Here is a 19,918-nt window from a genome sequence, read left to right on the forward strand (position 1 = left end):
GGCAACGGTGCTAACCACTGAGCCACCTTGCAGCCCGCCCTTACATATATATTAAGAAAAATCAGCCAATATATCGATATCAGATGTTTTTTACTCCCTAAAATCGTCCCCAAAAGTCCAGTATCGGTCGTGTTCTAATACATAATAATATAAATGTTTAGCATTCTGTTTAAATCATACAAAAATATCCTCTGTTCTGTTAGGATTACTGTATTAATTCGAAAATGCACTACTGTCTATTATGATGTTCTACAGCGACGTTTAAATAAATAAAAAAATCACTGATGTTGTGGAAACAGTCTAATGGGTAGCAGGTTATTAATTATACATATAGTAAAAAACACTTGGCAACGTTTTTTGTTTTTTTTTACCCTCTCTCCTTCAGTCTCCATCCCTGTATCCTGTTCACATACAGTATTTATAAGCTATATATGAACACTTATGACATTCCACCTGCTTATAAATGCATTTGTCAACATCAGCAACTCTTCGTCTGAATCATATAACAAGATAATAAGAATAACGATAATGGTTCAGTCGGGTTGTCCTTACTTCTTGATGGAGTTTGTGATGAGCAGGCTGGCATCCTGCTTCTCGTCCAGCAGCATCATGGCTCCCAGGTATCCCACTCGTTTCTCGCTGTAGCGCGGGCTGGCGATCATTCGCACGCACTCCATCTAGCAGGAAGAGCAACAACACTTTAAAATGTGAACTAACTCGAACCACTGGCACTACTAATGCCCCGAGGCAAATTCTCTGCTCTTTATCCGCTACAAGTGGAGGTCAGTCTCCGATTCCAAAGCGGCGGCCAAGTTCCAATGTCCACCCTCGTGAACTCATAGACTTTGACATTGGATTACGGTGCTGAAAACTTTGCTCGACTGAACTGAACCACAATGCATGTGCACAGCGATCTAATGATGGGGAAAGAAAAATGCACCAGTTTTACCAGCATCATGCTTATTATGGGGCATGTGATTCCTCATTTCAGAATCCGATCGTTGCTGTGTCGGCTTCACATTGGACATGGTGATTTGGTGCATTACAGTTTTGAGGATTTTGAAGCCAAGCAAGCGAAGCAAGTCAAATAAACAGCAACTGTAGCAAATCCGATACATTTTAAGTGATAAGGAAGATTTACAATGTGCAGGAATGAGGAAACGTTCAAGTTATTCGCTTGAGACTGTGCAAATTTCTCTGAGTATCTCCTCAAGCTCTGTCGTGCGCTCACACATATTTTTGGTGAGCACTCACACAGATAACATCTGACTCAAGTGTACCCAGTGCCCTTTCCAGCTGCTGTGGCGGTTCCTCGCCTTCCTGCCCCCACTTTGACCCCGAGCGAGAAACGCATGACAGGCATTAGCCAAATCCACTCACCTGACCAAAGTGAGCCGGGTAGCCCAGCATGTGCACGTAGAGCAGCTTGGCCAGGTTGTGCGACCTCCCACCGTTGTCGGCTTGTCTGAACTGGGCCCGGATGGCAGCGCACTCCCTCTGGATGACGCCTCGCTCCTCACACTGGGTCCTGGCTGAGCGGATGGCCCGGATCATCTCCTGCAGGGGTACTGATGGAGACATGGCTGTGGGGAGATGGACAAGGACATGTTAGAGCATGGCAGACTATAAACAGAGAATATACTGATCTATGTGTTGGGTTATACCTCCAGGAGGTTCAGTGAAAAGCAGCTGGACTTGTCTGTAAGGTTCTTGAAGAACCTTACAGACCTTTAAGAACCTTTAAGAGAAGTCCAGCTGCTTTTTACTGAAGCTCTTTGGTTTATCATGACCTGGATGAATGAGAATCTACACAGACACAGAGTACAAATGGTAATAGTAGCAGTAGTAGTTAGTACTTCACACCTTGTACCTCCTCCTCCTCCAGGTGTGTGATAGACCCACTACAACACTGTAACACACATCCACCACATAGCAGCTACACGGAAACAGTTCAAACAACTTCGACTGCAAGTTCAATAAAACCCGACCGCTGCTTCGGTTGCTGTAGCACAATTCACCCCCTAAACACAAAGTTACCGCCACCTAACCGACGTCTACACCACTTTGAGGCGACCAAATAGCTTTTAATTAAAGGGTTAACTGACAAGTTAGCGTGTCACTCCCGCGGTCGGTGATGCAGGTCAGGGAAACGAGCCAGAGGCTAGCCAACTGACCGAACCGAGCTAACCTTGCGGATGCTGTCAAGCCTGCCGTGTAGGAGACAGCAGAGCTACAGGGCTAAGCTAAGTTAGCACGACAGTCGGCGCGTTCGGTGGGGTTGGAGGTAGAAAACGTCAACGTACCTGTGTACTGTACGGAGTTGACAGTATTTAAGAAGTAAACCCGTTCCGCCGACCCTTCTCCAACACACGGCGGCAGTCAGTTGGCTGGAAACACAAATACTGTGAAGTTACTGTCGATGCGGCGAAGCTAATCGCTCAACTTACTGTAGCGGATTTCAAAATAAAAGACACTGTGGTGAGTAAAGCTTTGCATTGAGTTATTGCATTTGTTAAATGGAAAATTAGCCAAAATTATTATTATTATAACATAATATAACATGCCCTGCCATAGCCTGGAGACCTATCCAGAGTGTCCCCTGCTTTCGCCCTTAGACATTTGGGATAGCCTCCAGCCCCCGTGGGACCCGACAGAGAATAAAGCGGTGTATAGATGATGGATGGACATAATACAGCAATGTTCCTCTTTAAACTGTGTAATAATAGTGCAATAACAATTTATGGACAATTCCACACACTGTGTATGTTGTCACAACAATAGGTTATGGCAAAAAGAGGGGAGACGACACAGGTATTGCCAGATTTAAACTTGAGCTTTTATTAACTGGTTTAATCAATGCTTTCAAAGTGATGATGTCTGGATGCCTGGATGTGATGTGGTGCAAGGTGTTGTCTGATGTAAAGACCAAACCAAAATGACACAAACCCAAGTCACAAGCATGAGGAGAGAGAGAGAGAGAGAGCAGGAGCTGAGGGGTTGGCCCATTTGTAACCTGGGAGCGCTGGGCCCAAGCGCGCCAAGCAGGTAGGTCAGTCTACGGACCTGAGGAAACAGAGCCAAACACAGACAGCCAATGTGACTAGGTGGGGCCGTCACAATGTCAGATAATTTGGGTCTAATGATCCATCATGCCATAGCTGATCATGTCAAATATGTACATAGTCTTCATTCTTATCTTTTTAAAAAAAATCAGTCTTTATTCTGCTTTTGTTTTCTAGCCTGTTGTTGTTGGTTTTTTTTTTTTTTACTATGCTTCATTTTTATGTAGCTACTGTAATGTGCAAATTTCTTATCTTATCATAGATCAATCTCACAGTGCAAATTAACTTTGAATGTAAATAATCAGGTCAGTGTACAAACTGAGAAAAAGACGAGTTACAGCATCGTGACACTATTACAATGCTTTTTTCATAATCCACTTTTGACACGTCATGGAAGGAGAATCATTGTTACAATCACACAAATTTAAAATGAAACTTTTTTCTCAAAAATTTCATTACATAGCGATATTAATATTTTTTTGCATTATATATCTCCCTTCACAAACGTCAAACATTTTGACTGGACACAGCAGTAAATCACACATGTAAGCAATAAGTAATAATAACAGAGGCCTAGGTAAATGTTTTAATTACACTTATGCATTGTCTTATATGTCCAAATCTTTTCTGTCAAATAGTTTTTCTGCAGCTATATACCACACTTCAGTGTCCTCATCAGCAGATGGACAAATAATTATTATTTTTTTAAACTGCTAAAGTATAAACAGAACTTGTGAGGACTACTTTGAGTATCTGGCAGATGCTATATTACAAAATAACCATGAAAAATGTATATTCAAATATATATGCCTGAATCGTCACCTCTTAATTCCCTTTTAATATATCAATGAAAATGTTTTGCAAAATTCCAAACTTTAAAATAATCAAATTGTGTTATAGCATGTATGCTGCAAAGAACACCTCACAGAAAACAACCTTAAAAGCACTAAACAGAGCAAAGACTACATGAGCAACCATATGAAAGAGGCCTGCTGCAAAAAGAAAAGCAATTCAATGCGGTAATTTCTGTCTTAAGCGTAATTTCTGATCTGTGATGCATTATTTAGGTGCATGAATTCAGGCTTTTATTTTGAAGGCACACGCATCTAGCTGTAGCCTCTCAGTGTCGGTGACGTGACATCTTGACCCACCTTTTCATACCTGTTCATGACTTCCGCAATTTGATCAGGCATTGTGGCTGGACTCCACGCCCTGAGGATCAGGACTTCCAACAGGTGGATGAAACATTGATGAGGAGCTGCAGCCGGCAGCACAAGACTGCAGCAGCACAGAGACGGTCTCTATGAGGACAACCAGGCATCTCATTCTAATGAGACACCCGGAACATCACTCAGGGGATAGAAACATTTAAAATATGTCAATAGTCTCTGTATGCTAAATATGAACCACAGACAAAGGGTTGGAAGATTTTAGAAATACGTTTATATTGATATTTTACAATGACTTCATCAGTCATACGTTGGATAAGAGAAAACTCATTGAGCAGCTTTTCATTGTGATATTTCTTCACAAATACATACATTTTTTAAATTCTGTCTTAAAGAAATACAAACTTTAGCTCTCTGTGCGTATACAAAGACGGACATTTGGAGTGAATAATTTATGTAATGTGGCAGAAAACACAGACGTATTGACAGTACTAATAACATCCTATAACACTGAACCCTACTACAGTGAGGTCATCGTATCAACACATACACAGAACTTAGACATTATTTACCGCCACCTCCCACACTCACGAACAAGACAGACAGAAAGGGAGATGTTTTAAGTACTAAGGTGAAAACAAACAAACAAGACATTTCTTTGAGTTGCATTTCATATTTAAACAGTCATCCACAGACAATAAAACGAAACAACAGTTCAGCATTAAGGCCTGTAAAAAAAAACAAAAAACAAAAACAGCAAGTAGGTTCAGTGTTGTGGAACATTTGGAAATGTTAACATGATCGTGAAGTGAATATGTATGCTCATCTTTCTGGGAGTCTTTTCCCAGGCGTCTTTTCTTCCCCCTCAAACCACATGTTTGTGTGAGGAATTGTTCCTGTGCATGTTTAATCCGGTGTTTGCAGGGTGTTTCCAGCTTCCCCATCTGCATCTTTCGGTTCCTCCATTACTGGGTAAACCACCAAGCACAGCTTTTGGCACAGATGAGTCACTTTACCTGGATACAGATGGGAAAGAAAGAGATGCAGTGAATACATTTATAGAAGTAAAGGCTGCTTTAGTCTCCTGACATCTGAATTTAATAATTAACCACATCAGAGTTCACCTGAATGGGTTTTGGGAGCTTCTTTGTAGACTGGAGTCTAATGTACAGTCGTGACTTGATAATCCGACACTAAATGTAAAACCTTCTTTTATGTCGGATAGCAAGGCTGTCGGATTGTCAAGACGGAGGTCAAGGTACAAGGAGGGCTTGATGCTTGAAGGCTCATTTGTTCATATTTATTGTTCATAGTTGTTATAATAACTAGTGTATTGTTAGAACACTACGCATCGCTGGATTTCACGCCTAACTGACCGGTGTGCTTGTGCACGTTCCGGCCACTTCCTCCCTGGGGGAGCGCTCTGACAGGGTGGAAGTGGCCGGAACACACAGGCAGTACTTGGCTGCTGATGCTAGTTTAGTTAGTGGTCACAGTTCTGTTTCCACCATCGGTGGCGGCGGGGGAGTGGCAGATACGCTCCACCGTTACCATCCATGTTTACTTCTGTAAACACTGAGCACGCTCGCTATGTGTGACGTCGTCGTGTCCTCTTCTGCGCATGCGGGACACTTTTGGGTCGTATGAAGATCACACAGCAGATCACATACAAGTCACATTTAATTGGAAATGTGAACGAACTCACAAAAAAAATCTGAATTGAGCATTAAGTCCTGCAGTTTGAACGTAGCCAATCTGTCGGATTGTTCAGTCAGATAATACGCCGTTATGCTGATTGGTGACATAAAATGTCATGTCGGAGTCGGAATCCAAGGCTGTCGATATGTTAAGGCTATTTTTCATGGGTTCTGTTAGTTTTTCCTAAAACCTGTCGGATAGCAAGGTTTTCAGATTGTTAAGGGTCGGATTATCGAGTCACGACTGTACTTATTACAATGCCATAACCAAATAACACAACCATAACAATGTTGCCTTACCTGTCGCAATATCAAAACACTCTGGCTTATTTTCCCAGTAGACTCCAAGAAAATATACAGGGACGCCTGTCATCATGATGGCCAGGCCAATACCACAGACTACAGGGTCAGTGTAGAGGGAGAAGATGAGCAGGAAGGCCCAGAAGAGCAGGTAGATCACTGGCCACACCAGGCTCACCTGCAGGACAGGAGGACAAATAGAAATATGGAAAAACATAAAGTTGAAATACTTTTTTTTTTGCTTTACACTAAATTCCAGTTCTGTATTCCAGATTTGACGCTGGATTTGTTGTAGTGTGATACAGTTAGAATCTAAATGTTTACTCTTTTTCTATCTCTGGTGAGCTTCCAGCAAAGGAGGCTAAAGCTGGATTGTCTAATTTAATACACTTTTAGCACCTGCTGAAAAGCCTCAGAGGATGCCAGGTTTTTGGAAACTGTGGAATTGTACAGTGTCATTTTATTCATGGCTGTTTCTTTTACGTTTTAACTTCCCCACAAGATGTCAGCGTGAGGGTTTAATCTTTAATATACCGCAGAAATGACAGTTTTCTGAAGTAGAAGCTGCTTTATGGTGTCTGTACCTTGATGGGTCGATGCATGTTGGGCGCCTTGACGCGCAGCACAATCTGCCCGGCGACAGTGACGCCGTAGAAGAGGTAGTTGATGAAACCCACGTAGTTTATGAGGGTGTAAATGTCACTGGTGCACAACATCAGCAGAGTGGAGATCAACTACATGTGTTACCAGAGGGGGGAAAAAAAAGAAAAAGAAAAAACGTCATCCTTTTTACACAGGGAGAGGACACAGGCACGCAGAGAAATGGATGCTGTTATTTTGTCAGGGCTCACAGTAGACAGTAAGGCTGGGATGGGAGTGCAGCGCTGGACATGAATCATGGCCAGCAGACGTGGTAGATGGCCTTCCCGCGCGCCGGCGAAAAACAGCCTGAAAGCAGAACCGAAGATGGTTAAGTCCTGAGAGCGGAGCCAGATGGTGCTTGCTTAACGTGGGCATTTGCCAGATGATGGAGCAGCTCAGAAAATACACAGTTCAGGTGTTTATGGAAGCACGGGAGCACAGACGAACAGAGAATATAAAATTGCAGAGTGGAAAATGAACCCAACAAGGATAAAGCAAGGTCTCTTAATATCAAACTGGCCTCTAATAAAAGAATATTTTACAAATCAGGCCTTTGAATATCAAATCCAGCTTGTGACCTTATAAAAAGAAAGATTTTGTTCCTGTTAGGCTTTTCATTTTCACCATGCTACAGTGATGGACTCAGATTTTTTAAAGCACCACAGAAGCCCCAGCGAAATGACACAGAGGACAGAGGCAGGAGGAGGACTGGAAGGACACGACAAACTGACCGCGACGACGTGAACAGGGAGCCATTGACCCCCCCGAAGGTGGACAGCGCCACAGAGATAGGCATGATCCATGACATTACTCCTAGCAGTTTCTCTCCAAATGTCTGAGAGAAACATTAGGACCAGAGAGAGAGAAGAGGAGGAGGAGGAGGAAAAAAACAAATACACGATTCAAACACCTAAATAACAGTGATTAATCGAGAGAATAACTGCGACACACATCCTGCTACACTGATGAACATGCATCGGTGTGGTTTTGCTAAATTTCGGGGTGATCATGAGCTCAGATTAAGCTACTAACTGCATGCATGTTGAACACATCGCACACATTCACACTGGGCTAATTGTGAGTCTCCTATCTCACCACTGCCACAGCGTTGGAGGCCAGCAGCTCCTGGGGGCTCATGGCGGTGGCGTAAGCCACGTTGGCAAACACGTAAACAAAGGTGACCACGGGGATGGATATGAAGATCGCACGTGGCAGATTCCTGAAGGGGGAAAGACACAATCAGTATAGATCGTAGTAAATTATTAAAGTCCCAATTTGGTCATTGATTAAACCCCTAAGAACTCATCTCTGCATGTTAGACTTGTACATTTAGAGGGTTTTCCCATGAAAGTAATGGAATGCATGTAGCCCGGCCTCTCTCTCTCTCTCCACTTGTCCTTATCCACTCTTCTGCCGCTCAAGCACACCAGCTCATCTATGACTCTGCTCGACACACTATGCTACACGATGACAAGCCGTAATAATGGACAAATTTAGCCAGGATTGGAGAAAATCAAATTAGAAACTGATTCTATAGAATAATAATAAAGCTGGTTCTTTATGTTTGTTACATACATATCTTCAATACACTGCAGTTCTAAGGAGGAAATGCTCAGCCATGGCCTTTTCTGCTTATTTTATTTATTGCATGTCTTTAACCCTCCTATTACCTTCAAATATACTGACATCTTTTATCCTTGGGTTCAATTTAAACCTCCAGAAAGTATCCTAATTCAAATTGTTACCCAAGTTTATGTGTAAATAGCCCTTTAAATGAAACTGAAAAAATTATGCCAATGATTTATTTCGACATGTTAAACATTGAATGCGGTCAAATTGATCCCAAAGATAACAGGAGGGTTAAAGCACACAGAACAACACTATGTGGAAATGTTAACACAGTAAAAAAGAAAATATTTTCACTAGGAGGGGTCTTTGAATAGTTTGAAATTCATCATGTTTATGGCCAAAAGAGATCGATGTAATTATTGATTTTTCACTGGAAAAAAAACATTCTCTCTCCATGAATGCGTATATTTCACCTTCAACTTACTGTAAACACATTCGTTTTTTCTTTTACTTATTTTCTTCCATTATGCTGATAAGACTCTTTCCACAGACAAAATGTAAGTTGCCCTTGTTGCAAGTATTTGTTGGTAATATGTCTTTATGAGCAGTGTTTTATCATCCTTAGAATTTAAAAACCTAATATAACAATGTGTTTTTATGCAAATGAGTTAAACTAACCTTTGTAACATACGACTAACTAACAAAGAATGTAATGTGTGCACACACTTGTTCGGCTCGACTAACTCCTCTGTGACGTAGTTGAGGAAGTTCCAGCCTCCGTATGCAAACGAGCCTTGCAGGAAGGACAGAGCGATCCGACCGACTTCATAGTCGCGGAAGGTCTCGAAGGCGTTTGCTGGCTCCAACCAGTAATAGTGACCTGTTAAGCAAAAGATAGATTACTAGACAGATACTGAACGTGGAGGACTCATTTCTTCACCACCACACAATGAGCAGCAGAGGGCAGCAGATATAACAACAGCAGTTCTTCTGCTGCAATTTGATTAAAGGCCTAAAAGGTATCAATATGTTTACACTATACATTTAATCTAAAGACACATTTCTGGTTATGAGAGACATTAAGAGCAGTTTAAAGTTTTCTTTTTCCATCTCAACTTTGCGTAGAACAAAGATATGTATCGTTGGAGTGCTGCAGTTTCACCCCAATAGCATTCAGAAAGCCTATTAAAGCACTTAATTAGATCAAACTCATTTACCTTGTTTTGTCCAACTTCTTTCACAGCTTATTGATTTTAGAATATAATTAAATATGTTTTATTAAGCGCTCCGCGTGGGAATGACAACAGAATTCACCAGTTATAAGCAAAACCATAAAAATCTAGACAAAAGAGACATTAATTGGACTTCCATCCCACACAAAGTGGGATATTCCAGGGCTTTAATATGAAAGCGTTTGTTCACTGCACCTGGCAGTTTATGCGTGTGGATTATGAGTAGGATGAAGAGTAATGTGGGATTATAATCCCTCTTTCACTTTAGGATGACAAATCCTGTGAGAGTCACATGGGGACTAAAGTATATTGTGATTGTAGCGAGAGTGTTGTAACTTCAAAAATAGTATTTCTAGGCTTTATGACAGTAATGTTTAAACTGGGGTCAAAAGGAGAGGTTATGAGATGATTAACAAGAGTGGACTTCAGTTTCAAAAGTGTACAGAAATACTGGAGACAACACCTCTAAGAGACACATCTGTAGTAAGACACTAAAAGAGCTAAAGCTGAGCTGAAGTCTGTGCGAAAGATACAGAAGAAGAAAAAGATACTACCTTTGCATATTTGGACAAAACCCATGGTTATGATGAGGCCCAGGGCCAGAAGCTTGCCGGCAGTGAAGACATCTTGGACAAACGTGGCCCAGCGCACACTGTAGCAATTCACCCATGTCAACAACACTGAGGACAGCAAGAGAAAATATTACGCCAAGTTACAAAGATATTTGTTTTGTCTGCAGGCAATCTAGAAATGAGAAAGATGGAGCTCACGCACCAGGATGACAACCTTTGCATTCAAAACACGAAGCTTGATAAAGTAACCGCAACAAAAAAACTGGTCAAGTCAGACTACTCAGACCTGTTAAATACTCGTTTTATAGTTTTGTGGTGACAAAAAACTAAATATGTATTAGAGGTTAGAAATCTGTTTACTGTTTACTCAATTTACTGTTGAATTAGTTGATATATATGTAAAAAATCCTTCAACTTAAGATACAAAATGAAGCCACAGAACAACAGGTTTTCACATTAATGGTACATCTTAGGATTAAACTGAAAACACACATCTTACTCAACCAGGAAAAAGACTCAAAGATCGTTTTTCTTCTACTCGTACTCAGTTGCAAATGAATGTGAATGTGGGCTTAATTGCATTACACCTATCATGTGGGAATTACTTTTCCCCAGAATACTTGTTTTGCCTTCAGCAGTTTTAAATTCTAGTTTAATGTTTTCATAAATAATCTAATTTAATAAATTGGCTTATTGGCACAGGACCTTTCAGGATTTTAAAATAACTCACTTTCAGGGCCAGCATAAGTGCACTGCAGAGAATCACATAAAAACATAAGCTTGTCACTGTGGCCTCCCTCTGGCCTTCTGGTTGAAGTTAGGGGACTGGAGAAACAAGTTACAACTTGGGTTCACTGTGTTGCAACTAGGAATCATTGATCGTGTAAGATTCACCATAGCTGGAGGCAACACACAGGCTGGCAACAAGAACCTGCATGAAACTTAACCTAATCGTGACTCTACAGATCAACACAATGCCCCAAATCACACCCTGTTTTCGGATAAATAGAAGATGACACCTGAAAACTTGCAACACTTTCTGTAGGATTAATTTTACATTGAAATGGTCGACATTTCCATTATACCTGGGCATACGAACATTTGATCCTTCCATACAGTTATAACCACCATTATATGTCACTATCTCTGTGTTTCCCCCGAGGTCCTGTGCTTGTTCTCCCTGCGGACGTCTCTGGATCCGGAGCTTCACGTCCCTGACCTCCAGCCGCTGGCCTCACCAACCCCCAAAACACTTACACTCATATTTATTGTTCTGTTCTATTGCTGCTCTCCATCTGCTATCATGTTTTCCCCACCCCACCTCACCCAGCCGGTCAAGGCAGATGGCCGTCTTCCCCGAGCCTGGTTCTGCCAGAGGTTTGGTTCCTTCCCACCGTTGCCAACCACTTGCTAAGAGGAAGTCCAAAGGCTACTTTGGATTGTTGGGTTCTCTGTTTAAATTTGTAAGGTCTATACCTCACCATGTTAAATGCTGTGTGATTACGTGTTTTAAACTGCGCTATACAAATGAAATTGATTTGAATTGAAATTAAATTGATGATTTGCTCAGATGAATGATGCATAAAACGGACAATCTGTTGTCATTTTCATGAATAATATAAATAAACCAGATCAATTTCATGGAAAATGTGTGCACATTTATCACAACTTCAGATCCACCAAATTAGAATCAGGGCTTCCAGATTAGGTGCCAATGATTAGAACCTCCTTATGGAGTGACAACTTGAACTTGTCTTATTTAAAGCGCTGACAACGAGGGTCTGCTGTTCTTTTTGCTCAAGTGTGTGTTGTTATCCTGCCAAGAAACCGTTGCTGTCCAAAAAGAACATTAGCGCAAAACTACAGCTTGCCAATTAACATATGGGCATGCATTTGGGAATAATGTGCTCTGGATGGATGAATGAAAGATAGAGTTGTTTGGCAACAGCTGACAAAAAAACGGCATTTCAGGTGAAGAACTGCAAACCAGCTGTAAAGCATGGTGGGGGAAATGTTACGGTGTGGAGTTGCTTCATTGCCTCAGGGACTGGGCAGCTTGTAGTCATTTATTCAACTATGAATTCTGCATCATATCAAATAGTGTTTAAAGATAACAGGAGGCCATCTGTCTGTCTGTCAGAGACTGGTGGACAATTATGCAAAACACATTCAAGAAGCTATTTCTGCTTGTGGCTGCGCTCAAGTACATCCCTTTTATCTAACTTTCCCAAATGTGTCAAAAAAGCCAACAAATTTGTGTTTCCCTTTTTGATACGACTTTGTGTTTGAGGGTAAAAAACATGGTTTGCATTTTTAATCAACTGACACTCAAGTAACTCTAGCAATTTCGTATTGCACTTTCATTGGGTAGAGGAACTTGTGGGTGAACAGAAATTACTCAGTGATGCCATTTGAGCAATTTTCCAGACATGAAAAAGCTCCTCCACAGGCACAAGACGTCATCAAACAGATGTGGATTGTGTAGGTCTCCCACGAGTGCTGCCCTTGGTGTGTATTAGCTGTCGAGTATTTTTTGCACTGACTCATCCACTGACACAAAAACAGCCTTACCAAGGCTATAAAAACCACGGCAGGAAGAATTCACCATGCCTAAAATTACCCTTTGAAATACACTTCCCGACATTGTTTTATAATCTGTATCTGTTAATGCACTAACGTCTTCAAACAGTCATTTAGTCTTTAATTGTAATTTATGACTCACGCAGGCAGACAGCAGCCAGCAGGCGGAGGCCAATTAATGGGGGAAGGCAGCTGGGGAAGAGTGGATGCAGGACGTAGTTTGAGAAGGTGAGGGCGATCACGGCCTGGTTAGTGGGATAGATAACCAACACTGCAACCCACAAACGCAGGAACCTGGAGGACGACACAGGTGTGTGGTTAATGAGGCACACAGCTGCATACGCATCCAGGACATAAACACAACAGTGTGTGAGAATACCAGCCCGTGTTACGACAAAACGTAATGGAAAACAATGGAAATTAAGCATGTTAGCCAAGAGCATTATAGTAATTCACTGGAGCATTGTTGGTAGAGAGAAGAGACATGAATAGAAGTGGGTCAACAATCTGGGAATGCTGGGAATTCAAAACTACATTATGAGGGGAATTAGTTATATGGTTGTGAGAAGCAGGATGGGGGTGGAGGTTTACTATCAAATTCTCATTCATTACAAAAGGCTTGCCACAACCTTGTCATACAATATTATTTTAATAACACTTAAATGTAATATAGGCCAGTGCCATCAACACCCACTCTGACTTCAGTAATAATTACAAAGGGGAATCATCACCTTTTTGACAGCATTAATAAAAACTAACAACAAGAAAGCTTTGTAAAAATAAAATGAATGGCCGAGCTGTTGATCTGGAATGTGTTCAATTAAACAAATGTTCTAAATAAAGTGGCTGCAAATGATTCTGAAGTTGTTGTTGAGAGAAAAATGATTCACTCTCATTTGCCATTGGTACACGATTGCTTATATTTAATTGTGTAGCAGCTGCCTTTGGAGTCACCAAAACCCAGAGTTTCAATCTTACACACACAGAGCCTTAAACTTGTATCTTATATTTAGACAGACAACATTTTTTCTCACCCAGCCAGTCCTCCAAAGATGTCCTTGACATAGGAGTAGTCTCCCCCTGACTTGGGGATGGTGACACCTAACTCTGCATAGCAGAGCGCACCGATGGCTGTGATAATGCCAGTAGTGACCCACACAATGAGGGCAACACCCAGTGAGCTGGCATACTCTAGGACCCCCTTAGGACTCACGAAAATGCCACTTCCAATGATGTTGCCTGAGCGGGTAAAGAGTAAAGAGGAGGAGAACAGATTAAGGGATTGTTAACGGATGGACACACAACAAAAATCCTGTGAATACAATTTATTACATCCACCATGTTCTGTATGGAACAGGATTGCACTGTGGACATGTTAATCAGCAGTCACAGAAAAACAAGGTGAAAAGCAGCCACTGAAGCACAATGCAGGGCATAAAGGGAGAGCTACAATTTCCTGTCACATAACGCCCAATTTCCTGTAGTGGTCATGGTATACTCTCTGATACAATCTCTTCTACGACAGCGTTAGCTTAGCCCTCTTAACAGAGAAAACAGGCTGGTCCATAATTACCACTTCTAGTAAAATGGCACATTGCAGTCATTTAATGAAAAGGTGTTTAAAGAGTGAAAAGAGGTAAATAAACTAAAAGGCCAGCTGTGGATTTGCCTGTTTAGGGTCTGCCATAATATTCCCTATGTGGGCTCTTTGTGGGTATTTTGCAGGAACATTGGAATAGAGCTGAAAGCCTGAACTGGGCCACTGCAGGTAAACCCGCAGCCTTTTGTCTTTTGGGCTTCATGCGGATTTTCTCAGTCACAGTGGGTTTTCGGTATATAGCTCTCACTAGCTCTTAAAACATTTAGCCAATGTGGACTCACCATGTGTCCATGGGCTTGTATTATTCAATGCTGGGACATAAATCTCAATCCTTGAGCAGCCTTAGCCTGCACTTGAACTTGCCAAATACTTATTCGACACAAGCTTCCTGATATACAGCCCATATGGGGAAAATGTGGACTTGTTTGAGAATTATTTTTGCCTTTCTGTGAAGCAGTCCAGGAAGATTTGCAGTCGAGTTATGTTTTGATGACACAGATGAGCAGCTGGAAAGAAGTGCACAACTGCTACATCCTTTGTTTTAGCAGAGAAGTCTTTTAATGTCTGAGGAGATGGCACAATGAGTTCATATCCTGTCACTGCTGGGAACAACGAATCAAAGTTTGGAGACAAACAGCCTGTTTCTGCTGAAAACATCAACTGTAAAGTTTAGTGTCTGGGAAACTCCCCGCCTTCAATGACTGAGCAACTCAAGCTCCGAAAAGATGAAGAGAAGATTGTGTTCCAATTATGACACTTCTTCGCTCATTTAACAGCACTGGGGTACTTGCCATCGTGGGCGGCTTGCTATAATATTTAAACCGCCCACGACGGCAAGTACCCCAGTGCTGTTAAATGAGTGCAACTTTACCAGCCTGACACCAAGTCTGCACTTCTTGGCTGAGGGCCAAAAAAAATGATGAAATCCTGAATTTAAAATTGCTCTATGTAGCTGAGCAAATGCAGCTCAAGCTATTTTGTACATTTAAAATGTGTGTATCATATTGATTTGAATCACCATAAACAAATCCAAACACTATTGTCCAGATGGCCAACACTACTTAATCCCAGTATATGCCCACCCAGCATATGTTTGGGCTGCCCAAATAGAGAACACTTTCCAAGTTAAAGTGGTTTCACAGCGGTCCAAAATATAGCTTGTGTTTTGAGTAGCTGGAGCGAGATGTAAGAGGATTCATGAGTTTTTAACACTCATTTACTCATAAACGTTTCCACATCATATCATGCCTAAAACAAAAAATAAGAGTATTGCTGCTTTATGTCAATGGTGCAGTGACCACACTACAGCCACACTTGCGGTGGTGGAAACTGCAGTCTTAACAATAGTGAAAGGCCATTAGTTGGATTACTTTTTATTGATTTTTTCCCCCCCTGCATGTATGCACGGTCGGCAGGGATCGAGTAGGTTTCATGACAGCCAGCCGTTCCCTGGAAACATGATAGTGACGATGAAAGTGCATGTGCAAGATGTATGACGCAGGGAGCGCACTGAAGATGTCCAGACTTTATGACAGAAAGGACCTCAGGACTGAAATGAAAATTTGATTAAAAGGGAGAGATTTCAGTCAGTCATGCTGAGCCACTGGCTGGATGTTTGATTAAGTTACTGCAGCTTGACTCAGTTACCTTCACAAATGTAAAGGTATTCTCACCAAGATAATACATGTTGCTGCAACTGGAAAATCAGGACGAGTTTTGTCACACAAACAAGCCATCAAAGCAAACATTTGCTTATTTTACCACGTCAGCAAGAAAGCTACTGTACGCCTATGCTTATAAAATAGTGACAGGTAATTCCATAAAGCACTTACACCAAACAATCCAGACAATCATTAGCCTTTCGTAAAAAAAACATAAATACATTTGACATACAGGCGAATAAAAAAAATAGCAAGCATTATATCCAATGATGGATGATATAGATAGCAGGGATGGCTCACCCTCATCATGACCAAGACAAGATCTAAAAGGTAAACGTAGTGAAATCACTCTAAAAAATAAACTAATGTTAATGGAGTTATTGAAATCCAAGTGAAACCATTTTTTTATTTTTTTGTTGCCACTTTTTTCAGTAAAATAAACCTGATCAACCAAGCCTGGGTCCATTGTTTTATCCCAAAGCATATTAAGTAGGACTTATGCATGATAGCATTAAATACTAGTGATACATAGAATAGCAATTTCATCTTTGAATGGCTTTGGTTTCTTCTTCTTTAGTTGTTACTGTGTTTACTGTTATTTTACAGATTTTTGCTGTTTTGTACAATTACAAACTACATCTAGCAGAATCACAAAACTATAACAAGTATTCATTTACATGTTTTTACACTTTCAACATAAATAGATGCACAAAATGTATTTTTGCAAATCTGTATTTTTCCAAGTCGTCAACTAAATTGTTCTTTTACAGTGTGTGACCACAACATGTTTACAGCTTTACTGCATTTAAATCAACAAAAATTGAACTATTTAACTGATATTTGCCGTTATTTCATTTATTTATATTTTTGTACAGTTTTTGAACAATAAAGTAGTTCATCTTTTTTGTTTTATGCTTTCGGCAGGTCATAATGCTCCTAATTTTTAGGATTTATATTCATTTTTTTCTAAACTTTGATCTTATCTATACAAATCTATGGCTTGTTGCACTAATGTTACTGCTGCCTGACTGTTAACGTGTCAAATCGAGTTGTATGAACAGTATAAACAATCTTGATTTAATTTTCACCACTGTAAGTTTGACTTACAAGTCTTACCTTGACTGCCTGCCTGAGGGATAACGTGTACTTTCATGTGTTGTTGTATTCCGGGCACACCTCCTGGAATGACTTACCTACTATAATGCCACAGGCGCTAACGAGGCCGATTTGTTGTTTCAGAGCCACCCCGGAGCTTCCTCCTGCATCTTTCCCCACACACGGCTCTGTGTCTCCGGACGCCGGCTCACCGCCCCGCTTCCTCGGACCCCCGGTCATCCTGAGGCCGCGCCCAGTGTCTCCCCCTCCCTCTTGTGTGGTCAGGAGACAGGGGGCAGCAGCTTCTTATTGAACCTACCGAAGCAAATACACTCAGGTAACATTATTTTTCTGCTGAGTAGTTTTCCCATCACTTTCATTGGGACGGTGGACAGCACCGGTTTCCATCTTGTCAGTTGGCTACATTAGAAACCTCATCACGGCATTAATAATTCACACGGCGACACGGTAAACCTATTCTGTACATGCGGGGTTTGATGTAATATAGTTACCACAAACAAACCTGAGTTTCTCGACTGAAATGAGTAAGCTAGCAAGCTGACACAGTAAAGTTCAAATTCACCGGTTTGACGTCCGGCGGCGGAGCTAATCCGAGTTTTTTCCGGTTATTATCGACAACAGCGGTGTAATTTCCCTTTAGCTCATCAGCAGTGACCTGAAGCTCTTTGTTTTCGCCCGAATTAACTCTTGAACAACTCTTTTCGTAAGTGTGAACCCACCTTTTATGAGCAGCCGCGGTAACCTGGACACTTCAAAAGCTCCGTGTTAAGTGATGGACTTCATGTCTGCCGTGCGTCGGCTGCTACTGATGAGCGGGATAACGGAAGAGTGACAGCCGCGATAAAGAGAAAAGCCGGTTATGATCAGCCAATCAGCGGCCAGAAAACTGTCAACACGGCTCAGGCCCCGCCCCCCGTAGTGAGGCCGCGCTGCGCTGTTCATTCATCAGGAAACATGCAAAACATATCTACAGATTGTACTGAAAAACTGCTTTAAATGGTTAAGTTAAACATTAAAAATAATTGAAATGGCTTAAAAAGTAGTGTCAGTGAATTCAGAGGAAATATCATATAATTTAAGTCTAATCTACAAACCAGTGATACAGTTTATTGTTATTAGAGCAAGTTATTTGGTTTATGATGATGGTGATGCTGATGTTGCACTTGCTGAACATTTACAAAAACACAATGGCTTAAAGTACATACAAGGTGCACTTATATGTTACATGCAGTATGTGCAGGTTAAGTATGTAAATATATGGTAAATTTAAGCAGAAGGTGCATATACTAGCGGTAGAGAATACTATACTCCTTTTAAAGACATGTTTTCAGAATCAGCTTTTTTTGATCAAGTATGTGAACACATACAAGGAATTTGAGTTCAGCATCAAAGTACTTACAAAAAACAGAGCACACATGTGTTTAAACAAGACGAAACAGACGAAACCTTTAACTTTGAATACTATGCACAACTATAGAAATGTCTAAAAGACCATCTTGAAAGTAAACCAGAGTTTAAGTGAACCAGAGTTGAAGAGTTACTGACACCTTCTATACATGAGGTAGGTGGATGATAGTGCATTGAAACAGTAGGCATCATTGCTGGAATAAAATATGAGCGGCTATGTGATATTCAGTAAATACAGTAGTTATTTTTTCTTTCTTTTTTTTAATCTAAATCGAATTCTATCTAATTTCATCCTATTGCACTATAATGACTAAAGTACACCAACATCCACGCCCGCCGATGGGGGGGGGGCAAACGGGTCTGTTGTCCCGGGCCCAGAGTGGGGTGGGGGGCCCAGAACTGGACCCTCATTGAATTATGGATTTTTTTCCCCAAAGAAGGGCTATTAATGGAAAGAAATAGTGCAATATTTGAGTTAGAAGTTTTAATTTGTTTTCGTCTGACCTGTCCTTAATATCTTTGGAATTGCCCTCCACCCCCACCTCCAACATAAAATGGTTTGGCCCCTGATCAACATTTGATGTCCTTTTATTGGTAGTTCGGATTTTGCACTTCAGCACCAAAATGTCCGCTCAGCAGAAGTCTGGAAAAGGAAAAAGAAGAGAAAAAGAGAGGAAGAAAATAGAGGCCTTAGAGATTTGCTTAAAAAATACTTTAAAAAAGGTGGTGACAACGAAGCTGGAACTAGTAAAGTCAACGTAGAGCGAGGTAAGAAACAGCGGAGCCAACGTTTGTCAGCCTTGTAACGTTTTTTGGCTAGCTCCTAATATCCATTAGCTATGATAAAAATCCTGACAAAACACGGGTTGTTTTGACAGAAACGGACGAGTTCGTCAGAGAGGATGAGACAGAGAGGCCGAGGCGAGAGATCCACCTGCCGTCAGGTAACAGAGATGAGGAGGAAGGGGCCAGCTGGTCCGCAACAGAGGGACAGAGTCAGACCACGGATGAGGCTGAGAGAGGGAGCGAGTCACGGTGGAGCGGGAGGGGCTTGCTGCCCAGTCGGACAGTCTGAGCAGGATGGATCAAAAACGTATGCACACAACAGGAGAGGAAGAGCAAAGAAAAGGGGAGATGTGGGTGAGTGGGGTGAGGTGGGGGGGGGGCATCTAATATCATCTTGTCCCGGGCCCAGGCAAGGCTGTCAGCTGGCCTGTTCGGCAGTAACCTGTACCACACAGCCACGAACAAAACCACCGTAGAGTGGAATCTCAATACCATCATTGTCTAACACTTTAACGTCTCGAACAA

At 41.5% G+C, this 19,918-nt stretch overlaps 2 protein-coding genes across 2 annotated transcripts in view; both read right to left on the reverse strand.

Annotated features, from left to right (window-relative positions):
• ap1g2 (adaptor related protein complex 1 subunit gamma 2) overlaps positions 1 to 2,403 on the reverse strand; it is a 20,703-nt gene extending 18,300 nt beyond the window's left edge. Inside the window, 3 exon segments of the mRNA XM_008286019.1 lie at positions 553 to 677; positions 1,381 to 1,583; positions 2,304 to 2,403. Of these exon segments, the coding sequence (XP_008284241.1) occupies positions 553 to 677; positions 1,381 to 1,581 (326 nt within the window). The 5' untranslated portion in view covers positions 1,582 to 1,583; positions 2,304 to 2,403.
• Positions 2,404 to 4,482: 2,079 nt separating this feature from the next.
• On the reverse strand, positions 4,483 to 18,001 carry slc7a8b (solute carrier family 7 member 8b). Its single transcript, XM_008286020.1, has 12 exons — positions 17,920 to 18,001; positions 17,278 to 17,494; positions 13,858 to 14,062; positions 12,966 to 13,117; positions 10,226 to 10,351; positions 9,166 to 9,319; positions 7,966 to 8,089; positions 7,602 to 7,705; positions 7,080 to 7,176; positions 6,813 to 6,962; positions 6,229 to 6,406; positions 4,483 to 5,247 (listed from the first exon to the last, which is right to left on the reverse strand). Exons 2-12 carry the CDS (start codon positions 17,417 to 17,419, stop codon positions 5,138 to 5,140), a joined length of 1,542 nt encoding a protein of 513 aa, XP_008284242.1. The 5' UTR covers positions 17,420 to 17,494; positions 17,920 to 18,001; the 3' UTR covers positions 4,483 to 5,137.
• Between the last annotated feature and the right edge of the window lie 1,917 nt (positions 18,002 to 19,918).

Source organism: Stegastes partitus, unplaced genomic scaffold, assembly GCF_000690725.1.
Source record: "Stegastes partitus isolate 25-593 unplaced genomic scaffold, Stegastes_partitus-1.0.2 Scaffold425, whole genome shotgun sequence".
Taxonomy (NCBI): Eukaryota; Metazoa; Chordata; class Actinopteri; family Pomacentridae; genus Stegastes; species Stegastes partitus.

Coding starts and splice junctions, on each gene's coding strand:
- slc7a8b (XM_008286020.1), bottom strand. CDS start 17,419: ATGACCGGGGGTCCGAGGAAGCGGGGCGGTGAGCCGGCGTCCGGAGAC. Junction 14,063..17,277: donor CGCCTGTGGCATTATAGTAG/GTAAGTCATTCC, acceptor TTACCCGCTCAG/GCAACATCATTGGAAGTGGC. Junction 5,248..6,228: donor GTGTTTTGATATTGCGACAG/GTAAGGCAACAT, acceptor ATCTGTATCCAG/GTAAAGTGACTCATCTGTGC.